Below are 11733 nucleotides of genomic sequence, written 5' to 3' on the forward strand. Positions count from 1 at the left end.
CTCTGCTGCCATCTACTGGATATAATGCTAATTTCATCTCATTTTCATCTTCAAAGTCTTTGTTTTCCGCCAGAAGACACATTTTTTCACGTCATCTTCATGAATGAAAAGTGTTTTTTTACTGCACAGCTGTAAAGTTGAGAAATAATAAAGGCTTTAACATATTATCAGTGTTTACAAAACGTGTTCAAGTCTATGAAGGTCAGCTGATTATCAAGAATATCATTATGATGTCGTTTACGAGATAGCATCACTAGCTAGCTAACGTTAGCCGAAACGCTTACAAAAGTGTTCAGTTGTCAGCATTTACGTATATCTGGTTACTCCTGGGATTGGCAGGCTAGGAATATAAAATGATATGTCGTTATATGTGTTTAAATAACATGCTAACGCCTGTATCATTATTTACGGGGCTGTAATTATTTGTTTCTCAGTTTTCTGACAAGAACGAGGCAGAAGAGGTTTCTCTTTCTCAGGAGTCTCTATATATACACACACACACCACAACACCAAATGAGTTTCACTGGACGTTTATGAGCTGGCTTATCTTTATGCAGAAGCTCTATAGAAAGTTCATTCGGTCAAAGGTGAGACAAAAATTCAGAAGAATGCTATTTCACGACATCTGTTAATACTTCAGCTTGAAAATAAGAGAGTGAGTAAATACCTTTGCAGCAGTGGAATCTCCATCTATAAAAACACAACACAGAACAAAATGCTGATTATGGGAATAATACAATTAGCAGCTGATGTATTGTAACGGTACCCATTCCATAACCACTACAGTAAACACCCGGATTAATGTCTGGAGCTCCTGAACCATATATAGGCCCGTCAGACGCTAATGAACCGATGTGATGACACACACACACACACACACACACACACACACACACACACACAGAGAGCTTTAAGTGCAGGGGTCATCAGTGCCGTCTGTGTGTGTGTGTGTTTCTGTGTGGCCTAATGGCTTTTAGCCCATGGATCTTGTGGCTTTTTAAAAGGCAGAGTATTGACGTGAAGGCCATTTGAGAAGCAGGGCAAACGGGGACGACTGATGAGGTTTAAGTGGATCTGAGGAGGGCTTCACCTCTTGCCCCGCTCCACCTACATATAACTAACTAACACACACACACACACACACAAATAAACGTCTGACTTACGGATTTCTGTGCATCAAACATCAGGCTGCGGTACAACTGGGCGAAATGACTATATGATACATCTCCATTCCTCAGCTCTCCATCCTAACCAAGATATTATATCAATAATATGATTAATAATACATTTAAAAACCAAAAGAAACATGCTGCACTTTTCCTGTAATTACAAATGTCTTGTTAATACAGATGAACAAATACAAAGTATAATAAACAAACATTACACAATAAACTATTAACAGTATTAAGCAGTGCATGAAGCAGTGTGTGCTTGTTACCGGAAGTTTCTCTCGTAAGAACCTCATATTGGGAACTCTGTAGTTGACCTGGCACAGCATACATTTCAGATCCTTGCAGGAAATTCTGCAAAAGAACACAAGATGTTTTGGAACGTGGTTATAAATCACACGGTGACGTCAGCGACAGCTTTATGAGGAAGTTCAGTCCGGCGGATTCCTCTCCTGTGTTTTTTCCAAGATAATAATAAATACATCTGCTAAAAAAAAAAAAAAAAAAAAAAAAAAAAGGTTTTAGCGACATTAACTTAACAGAAAGAATTGTTGTATACTGTTCAAAAGTTTGGGCTCAGTAAGATCATGTGACACTGAAGGCTGGAGTAATGATGCTGAAAATACAGCTGCGCATCACAGAAATACATTACAGTTTAAAGTATATTAAAATAGAAAACAGTTATTTTAAATAGCAATAGTTTTTCACAATATTACATTTTTTCTGTATTTTTGATCAAATAAATGCAGGCTTGATGAGCAGACGAAACCTCTTTATAAAACATAAATCTTGTTGATCCCAAACTTTCTCTTTCCTTACTTCACTTTCTTCACTTACACACACACACACACAGTCAGTATGTACAGGTGAAGAGTCAACTTTCCATCGTGAATGGAAAAGATTATTAATTTCTGCTGTGTATGTCACTTATTTGACTTAGTCACATGTGTTCTGACAAGCCGAAAATGTCATGAGCCTCCACACGACCACCATTTCATCTGAATTCAACACCTCACACACAGCTCATGTGTCTTTCAGCCGCCCTCACTGTATTTACCTTCAGCGTGTGTGTGCAGGAGTGCGCGCACACACACACACACACACACTCATGTTCTGAGCTTTGTTTCCTGCTGCAGGATGTGCCGTCTCCGAGCTCTATTTACCCAACAGGAGTGTGTGTGTTTGTGCGCATTTGTGTGTTTGTGCGAGTGTGTGTGTGTGTGTGTGTGTGCGTTTGTGTGCGTTTGTGCGTGAGTGTGTGTGTGTGTGTGTGTGTGTGCGCGTGTGTGTTTGTGTGTGTTTGTGCGCATTTGTGTGTTTGTGCGAGTGTGTGTGTGTGTGTTTGTGTGTGAATGTGTGTTTGTGTGTGAGTGTGAGAGTGTGTGTGTGTGTGTGCGTTTGTGTGTGAGTGTGTGTGCGTGTGTTTGTGTGTGAATGTGTGTTTGCGTGTGAGTGTGAGAGTGTGTGTGTGCGTGTGTGTTTGTGTGAGCGTGTGTGTGTTTGTGTGAGCGTGTGTGTTTGTGTGAGCGTGTGTGTGTTTGTGTGAGCGTGTGTGTATTTGTGTGAGTTGTGTGTGTGTGCGTGCGAGTGTGTGTGTGTGTGCGTGTGTGTGTGTGTGTGCGTGTGTGTGTGTGTGTGTGTGTGTGTGTGTGTGTGTGTGTGTGTGTGTATTTGTGTGTGAGTGTGTGTGCGTGTGTGTTTGTGTGAGCGTGTGTGTATTTGTGTGAGTGTGTGTGTGCGTGCGAGTGTGTGTTTGTGTGTGTGTGCGAGTGTGTGTTTGTGTGTGTGTGCGAGTGTGTGTTTGTGTGTGTGAACGTGTGAGCGTGTGAACGTGTGAGCGTGTGAGCGTGTGTGTGTGAACGTGTGAGCGTGTGTGTGTGAACGTGTGAGCGTGTGAGCGAACGTGTGAGCGTGTGTGCGAACGTGTGTGTGTGTACGTGTGAGCGTGTGTGTGTGTACGTGTGAGCGTGTGTGTGTGTGTGTATGTGTGAGCGTGTGTGTGAACGTGTGAGCGTGTGTGTGAGCGTGTGTGTGTGTGTGAACATGTGAGCGTGTGTGTGAACGTGTGAGCGTGTGTGAACATGTGAGCGTGTGTGTGAACGTGTGAGCGTGTGTGTGTGTGTGAACATGTGAGCGTGTGTGAGCGTGTGTGAGCGTGTGTGCGAGCGTGTGTGTGTGTGAACGTGTGAGCGTGCGTGTGAACGTGTGAGTGTGTGTGTGTGTGTGTGAACATGTGAGCGTGTGTGTGAACATGTGAGCGTGTGTGAGCGTGTGTGTGAACGTGTGAGCGTGTGTGCGAGCGTGTGTGTGTGTGTGAACGTGTGAGCGTGTGTGTGTGTGTGTGTGTGAACATGTGAGCGTGTGTGTGAACGTGTGAGCGTGTGTGTGTGTGTGTGTGAACATGTGAGCGTGTGTGAGCGTGTGTGTGAACGTGTGTGCGAGCGTGTGTGTGTGTGTGAACGTGTGAGCGTGCGTGTGAGCGTGCGTGTGAGTGTGTGAGCGTGTGTGTGTAAGCGTGTGTGAACGTGCGAGCGTGTGTGAACGTGCGAGCGTGTGTGTGTGTTTGTGCGAGCGTGTGTGTGTGTTTGTCCTGATAATGCCTGGTACCTCTGAGTCAGCCATTTTTACCCTTAAACCATACACCTTAACACAGACATCTCACAAGAAAGATGATTAAAATAAGCAGGAAAACAGCTCAGTGTCTCCTGTATCTCTACAGAGGTTTTATTTCCAGCAGCTGTGTGCTCGATCACACTGATATGAAACATACCTGTCTTCCCTGCTGCGATCCACTGCGTAAAACTGTTTCCTCAGCCACCTGAGTTCAACAAAAGAACAGAGAAAATACATTCACATCTGCCATTACACGGGCCTTTCTCACCTGACACGCCTGAACTCTGAGCTTAATGCTTTTCATCAATCAATATCTACAGGGAGGGGTGCATGTAGAGGTCAAAGGTCACCTTTCTATCTGCAGGGGTGTGGGGGAGCGTAGCGTATCGGACACCAGCCAGGTCAAGCCCTTCACCCACATGGCCATCTCCTCGTCTGAGGTCGCTGGGGGGCACAGACAGGACAACAGCAGCATGAATACGTGCGTGTGTGTGTGTGTGTGTGTGTGTGTGTGTGTGTGTGTGTGTGTGACATCGTTTAACTGGATTTTATTAAGCTTGTATTGTACCACACTGTTAGAGCTCTCATTTACCTGCCAGACTGAGCGCTTTGAGCCGAAACTCTGTCCCGTAGAGGATGACGAAGCAGTGGGCCTGCTCCGGCCGGGCGGTCGAGTCCTCCACATATCGCTCGAAGTCTCGTGACTTCTGGCCCATGCGGATCTCCTTAATCTCCCGAATATCAACTGAAGGACACAGGAGAGAGGAAACCAAACAACAACTGTTAAACCACACTGAAATACAGAGATCTTTTGAATCTTCGCCGAATATAAACATCAATGACTTTGTTTCACAAAAAACTCTTACTGAGTCCAGAGTTTTGAATGGTACTTTAGTTACAGTAACTGTTATTTGATTCAGTTTTTGTTAACTGGAGAGGATTATCTAAAAACCTCACCTAACTTATCTAACGCAACAGCAAAGCTACTTCACTTGATATGAACCAGATTACCTCCATCTGACAGCTGGAAAACCGTGAGAGTGCACAAGATACTTCAGAAGCTTCCACATCTGTTCCTATCAGGAGTACAGAGCTGATTTCAGTCACCCGGATGAGCCGGTGTTTTCAGCTTTAACCGGCTGTTATCGAGGGATAACAGTCCTCAGAATGTCACAACTGACCTTTTGTATTAAAAATAAAAACCTGAAGTTTCCAACTAAAGAAAATGACAGCAGTGAAACCCATGGCACTGGGGAAATTTTGTTTATGACACATGTGACACATTTCTCTGGTCCCAACATGGATATTTTGGACATGCACGATGGAAATTACCCGATTCTTTTGAAGTACCTTAGAGAAGCGTATTAATATGATCATTCATCACCACAGTGTTACATCTGATACCATCTCTGTACATGATCCCACCACAGAAGAGGAAGAAACAACAAACGCCTCACATTAATGAGCCTCACATGCTAGATTTGAACCTGCTTCCCTGACATGAGCACCACAGCGCAACACACCTCGATTCAGATTTTTTAAAAGGAAATCAAAAGCTGTTTTCTATGTTTTTCCTTAATATTTCTCAAGCGCTTTATAATAACAATTATCTACGTTTATGACATGCAAACCGAAAATGAACAACAATGAAAAGGTTTTTTTTGTTGTTGTTGTTTTTTTTTTTAAATAAGAGGTTCTAGGGCTTTACACAAGCCTGTAAGTTAAAAAGCATAGTACAAAACAAAATGCAAATGTGCCAAATGAGAAGAAAAAGTGGCTTTTGTGAGTAAATAGAAAGTTTTCACTCGTTTGCCCCAAAAATTTATTCGAAACGACACCAAATGACTGCATTATTCAAGATGAATTAGGAAGAATCTGAACGTTGTGAGCAATATGACTGAACTGAATCAAAAACAGAAACAAACTGTGCATTAAACAAAACATCTGTCCCTACACAGCTTCTGTCTGTAAGAGATATTTATGGCTGCTAAACTCTCAATGAGTTTATTTGAAGGTGCGGCAAAAGGTTAATTTTGGAGCCTGCCTGTAAGCCTCAGCAGAAAGACACAGAGTCTCTCTGTGTGTGTGTGTGTGTGTGTGTGTGTGTGTGTGTGTGTGTGTGTGTGTGTGTGTGTGTGTGTAAGCGCACTCTCTCCTGGTTCTCCTCTCGCTCTTAAACCACACTCATCCTGTGCTGCTCTGACAGAGATGTGTGAGAGAGACGCAGATGTCATTAAATAAGACACTCAACACCAGCTCCATCTAGCTTTTTACTAACATTGCTCTCCTCTAAACAGCAGATTCCAGCAGACCACAGTATAAAAGGTTTACTATATTTGTATTATTCAGGATCTCTGTTACTATAGTTCTGTTTGAACTACTGCAGGTTTATCTAGTTTAGCAGGTAAACTGTAAGAGTGACACTCACGGAGCCTAATATACTGGTTTTTAATTATATTATTTTGATTAGGGTCTTCAATAGGGCTGAAAATCTAAAATAAAGCAGTGAAGCCGTGGTTCATTTTTTCACTTAAACATTTCTAATATTAAAATTAAATTCAAATTCTGAAAGACATAAAGGGAAATCTAGATTGTGAACACTAGATTGTAAAATCCACAAGAGCATTCAAATAAGTAAAAACCACAGGGGTATGTATTGGGCTCACCTTTTTTTTTTTTTTTTTTTTTTTAAACACATTCACATCTTGAATATTGTTTTCTGTTCTTCATATCTACATTAAACTCTGTTTTAATCTACCACACATGAAATTCAACACTTAAATTAAAAATAATCATCAATTGTCTTAAAAGCATGCTTGATGAATCCAGTGAAGTCAAATCAGGTGTAGCATAATTCATATCCAAAGCCATAAAGTCCAAGACGTCCACCACTAGCACAACATTCACTTCACAAACACCTGAACTAATTCACTTCCTAATCAAGTCGAGTAGAAATATAATGTTTCTTTTTCACTGCTCCTGCTATAGTTTCTCACAAAAAGTGATCACGTTTACAGGATGTTTTAATAGTGCACTGAGCTTCAAGTGTCAAAAGATCAAGCTACATTTGCTTTGAAGTGTTCATGATGTGAGAAATCAATCTGATCTTCTGGGTGACATTTATCAAACGAATAAATCACTGGTGAAGTATTAAACTGAACCAACGTGATTCCGTGATACATTTACCATTCACGCCTAAACGAGGACTTTATTATTATTTTATTGTTTTTTATTTTAACTCAAGTGCACTTCTTTAGGTCGAGGCTTTCGGACCCAAATCCACACGAACTACATCAGTCAGCCTCTCTTCAAAGATCAACTCAACTCCTCTGAGTTCACCAGAACCAGGTCCTTGCGTAACTCCCAACACAGCAGAGCTAGATACCAGTGTCCATGTTTGCTCCATCTGTTTCTTTTTTTTTGTTTGATTTGGGGTTGTGAGAAAACAGTACAGTCATGAGTGTGATGCGTAGGTCTCTAACACACACACACACACACACACACACAGAGACAGGACAAAGGCAGTTGGCTTGAGATAGGAGCTCAGGCTGGGTGCAAGAGAACCGCTTGACAATCCCAAACAGGGCAGCAGGAAACACAAGACTGCACGGCACAACCAAGAGTCTTCCTGTCTCACACACACACACACACACACACACACACACACCTTCAGAGAGTTGAACCACAGGAACATCCAGAAAATCCATCAAAATGAAAATCTGAAAGCTCGCAGACACAATCAAAGCACAAACCCGCGAGTATATATCTTTGGATATGAAGTAGCGAGCTGTTGGAAAGTTTTGGTGTAGATCCATCTTGGCTTACAAACGGACCTCACGATTCATGAGTGAGCTTATCTGGCATGCTGATAAGGAGCGGCACACTGATTATCAGTCAAAATAAAGAAATGAATTAGCACGATCACTTGAGCGTGAAGACCGAACCGAGCGCGTCTGAACTCCGTGTGCAAGTTCAAATCGACACGGTCTGCCACGGACAAACACATACATACACAAAATGCTGAAAATGGTTTTAAACAGCACTCCAAAACAACTCTTCCGTCATATCGCAAATACAGCAGCGCTTTCTGAAGACCCGTGCTGCTCACATAAGCGCCAAAGATGTGGGCTAAACATTAAACAGGTGAAATCTGGGAAGGGTCAGGATGATAATTCCACAAGCTGGGAGTCACCATTAAAAAATAATAATAATAATAATACACAATGTAGGCCATTTAAATGAACAGCAAACAAAACCAAAACTTCACTAGTAGAGGTGAACTAGCAGAACGTTTGAGTGGTTTGCTGGGAAGTCATATTTCCCCAATCAAAAGTGCCACGCAAATATCAAATACACCAATAAACTCTCTCCTGTCAGAGCTCCCATCTCTTCTGACCAGAAATGCAACGGATTTGGCGACCAAAATCAAAACGTAAGCCGACATCACTGATGAAAAAGCCACATTTGATAGGGTCTCCGTGAGGTAACACACATCAGCCAGAAATATGAAAAATACCAAGTCCAATAAGACATTCACCCAAAGTTTATTTTCTTTTCTTGACCAAATTCTAACTTTCATTTCAGTTTCAATCACAAAACAAAATAGTGATACTCATTTCATCGCTACTTTTGACCAATCCACGTATGATAACTGTATATTTGTTAACACTTGTTAGTAGTTTGTAGAGACCACACTCACAGTAACTCACTTCACAAGGATGAAATATTTACTAAAGTTCTCTAAAGCCATGAACTTTCCCACGCCGTTTCAGGATTTCATTCATTTTCATTACTTTCTCGGAACTCAAGTTTTGAAGTATGCTGATATTTACAGATTTGTCAGTCTGATCTCTGTGCAAATTTCCTGTGAGCGTGAAAACTCTTATCAAGACAGAAAACAGGTGAACATACGACTACGCTCCACACCTAACCTAAATATTGATTATTTCAACAACCTCGCACGCCAAACATACAGTCTGTTCGTTAAATCCTCCCGTTCAGCAGAGCAGCCCTGCTAGAGGTCTGATTTAAGAAAGTCACATTTAACTTCAGATGCACAATTGCACCTCGCTGAGGCTCACTGGGTGTTTTTTCTCTTCTGTTTAGTGTGGCTGGTGCATCCGGAGCAAAGCGCAGCTGTGTGTAAGACATCCCGCCGCAGGAAAACAGCAGCGCAGATGGGCCTGCCCTACAATCAGAGCCGAGACCGGCAGTATACTACTGCTAAACCGTTACCAAACACCATCACAATTCAATACGGTCCGCCAGGCGAAATCACCGAGAACCCGGAGGCTAAAGACACACATTTTGAGGCGGCACAAACCAAAATTGTTATACTTTACGCAAACGTCAAAATAAGTAAACCATACATAAAGTGCACCAGTCATTTTCCAGCAAGGAAACTAAAAATGAACTGCTGAATAAGTGAATGAACGTCTTAGGTGATTTGTAGTATAAACACAATATGCTTTTAGAATATTTACAGCTAATTTTATTCATTAATAGCTAATGGCACATTCAAAACCAAAACTGTGGTTATGTATTACGCAAACGAAACGCCAACTGCCCTTCTCTGAGCCCATAACATCCACCAACCTTAAATCAAACACCCAGAAACAAGGCAGAACTCACTCTCGCCCTCGATTTTATCCGTTCCTCTGGTCCAGATAATCTGCCTGGTCTCGAGCTTGACTTGAAACGTCCTTCTCTCCGGCCTCTGGGACTTCTTGGAGTAAAAGAGCGTCAGCACGGTGCCCAGCTCCAGATCCCGGTACAGATTGTTCACCTCGGTGTCGCTCAGCGTCCAGGGTACAGGTCCATTGGAGGCGAAGCCCGCGGTCGCAGCCATTTCCCCTGTTTGTTCTTCAGTTCCTTTCCGAATAATTCACAGCCTCCCAGGCCTGATGAGGACACCTACGAAAATAAGGAAGAAAAGGGCATTAGAAAAATCACAAAACACCACTATGACATAGTAGCAGTGTATGCAGCATTTACATCAGTTATGAAAACACACACACACACACACACACACACACACACACAGAGGCCTGCTGTAAGATGCATCCACATGTGTCCATTTAACTTGGACTTACTGGTGGTTACAGGCAGATATAGACTACATGGTGAATAGCTGAATGTCTGATCTGTGTTGGTAATCAGCGCTTAAAATGCATGGATTATTATCATTATAATAACATATAAATGAACAACACAGATCACAAGTATCATTTCTCTAATGTATGCTGTAATCTAAAGTCGAGTGCGTGTAAATGGAGTTGATCTAATAATATTTAGTTAAACACAGTCAATAAGATCACTTTATACAGATGCAACCAATGAAAAAAAAAAAAAAAACAACAAACAAAAGAAAAAAATAATCACTTATTCTTTTTTTTTATTTAATTAAATTTATATAAATACACTTTACTTTATTGAATTTTTTTAATCCGATGATATTTTTTGGGATGTTATTGATGAGAAGTGGTGGGATGGTCGGAGCATCTAACGATGATAATAACACAGGTTTGTTTTGTCTTACCGTGTTTGGATGCAGCTGGCTCTCCGGGACTCAGTAAAAGCAGAAACTCAACATCCAGTCTGTCCGCAATCTCAGCAGCGCTCATGTCGTCCTGTGCTCCTGCTCAGACGCGGGTTTGGCGGATCCGAGCGGCGGCCGCGGCTGTGAGATCGAGCCGAGAGTGAGATCTGCTCTCCGCCATGAGTGATGTGTGAGAGCCCTTCCCCCATCAGCCGATCCCTACAGCGCTGCGCGGCGCACGGCCTCTTAAAGACACAGCGCGCTCTTCAGCCGCCGCTGGGCGCGGACCGGCCACTGCGCAGTACGCACTGTGTGTCAAACAGTGTGCATGATGGCTGAATAGCGTGCTACTACAATACTACTTACTAGTGTGCTTACAGTATTTAAATTATTTGTATGAACTGGACACCCAGGTGACCTAAGCAACATTTGGAACAGATTAAAGGGATACTCCATCCCAAAATGAAAACTGTGTCATTAATCACTTAACCCCATGTCGTTCCAAACCTGTAAAAGCTCCATTCGTCTTCGGAACACAATTTAAGATATTTTGGATGAAAAGCTGGAGGCTTGTGACTGTCCCATAGACTGCCAAGTAAATAACATTTTCGTTAAAAGTCGTTGACGGAATACTCCATCTGCCATCAGACGTGCAATCTGGGTTATATGAAGTGACGGGAACACTTTTTGTGGCGCATGACGCATCCTTGTGACACAGATGATACAGAAGAGCATACGCAGCATGCGGTGATATGGAGAGACACAGAGGAGACCGTTGACAAAGGAATTGTTGAATAAAGTCGTTATTTTTGTTTTCTTCGCTTACAAAAAGTGTTCTTGTGGCTTCATATAACCCAGATATAACCCACGTCTGATGGCAGATGGAGTATTCTGACGATGACTTTTAACAAAACTGTTATTTACTTGGCAATCTATGGGACAGTCTCAAGCCTCCAGGTTTTCATCCAAATATCTTAAATTGTGTTCTGAAGACAAACAGAGCTTTTACGGGTTTGGAACGACATGGGGGTAAGTGATTAATGACAACATTTTCATTTTGGGATGGAGTATCCCTTTAAGAGTGTAGTGCTTACTATATACTGCACAGTATACACTGTGTACTGCCTACTATTTTGTGTAAAAAGTATGGTATGGTAAAATGTGGTTATATTTAGAATGGAATACTAGTTGCTTACAGTTCAGTGAGTGCACTGCATACTGTGTGAAACAGTACACATTATGGCTGTTTGGAATTGCACACTACTATAATACCACATTATACAGTGTATAATATGCAAAGTATTTCATTTTTATTTCTGTATGAAATAGATACACAAGGTGACTGTCTGAAATCGCATATTGACTTGTAGGTACTACATATAGTTTCAAATGTACTGCACAACCGTTAAAAAA

At 41.9% G+C, this 11733-nt stretch overlaps 1 protein-coding gene across 2 annotated transcripts in view; it reads right to left on the reverse strand.

Moving 5' to 3' along the window:
• LOC109071906 (1-phosphatidylinositol 4,5-bisphosphate phosphodiesterase gamma-1) overlaps positions 1–10556 on the reverse strand; it is a 37204-nt gene extending 26648 nt beyond the window's left edge. For both annotated transcript variants that reach the window (XM_042712557.1, XM_042712556.1), the window contains exons 1-8: positions 10321–10556; positions 9414–9695; positions 4375–4527; positions 4133–4226; positions 3940–3987; positions 1439–1523; positions 1164–1247; positions 668–690 (exon numbers count right to left, since the gene is read on the reverse strand). In XM_042712557.1, the coding sequence (XP_042568491.1) occupies positions 668–690; positions 1164–1247; positions 1439–1523; positions 3940–3987; positions 4133–4226; positions 4375–4527; positions 9414–9630 (704 nt within the window). In that variant the 5' untranslated portion in view covers positions 9631–9695; positions 10321–10556. The remainder of the gene's footprint in view (positions 1–667; positions 691–1163; positions 1248–1438; positions 1524–3939; positions 3988–4132; positions 4227–4374; positions 4528–9413; positions 9696–10320) is intronic.
• Between the last annotated feature and the right edge of the window lie 1177 nt (positions 10557–11733).

Source organism: Cyprinus carpio, chromosome A23, assembly GCF_018340385.1.
Source record: "Cyprinus carpio isolate SPL01 chromosome A23, ASM1834038v1, whole genome shotgun sequence".
NCBI classification, from domain to species: domain Eukaryota; kingdom Metazoa; phylum Chordata; class Actinopteri; order Cypriniformes; family Cyprinidae; genus Cyprinus; species Cyprinus carpio.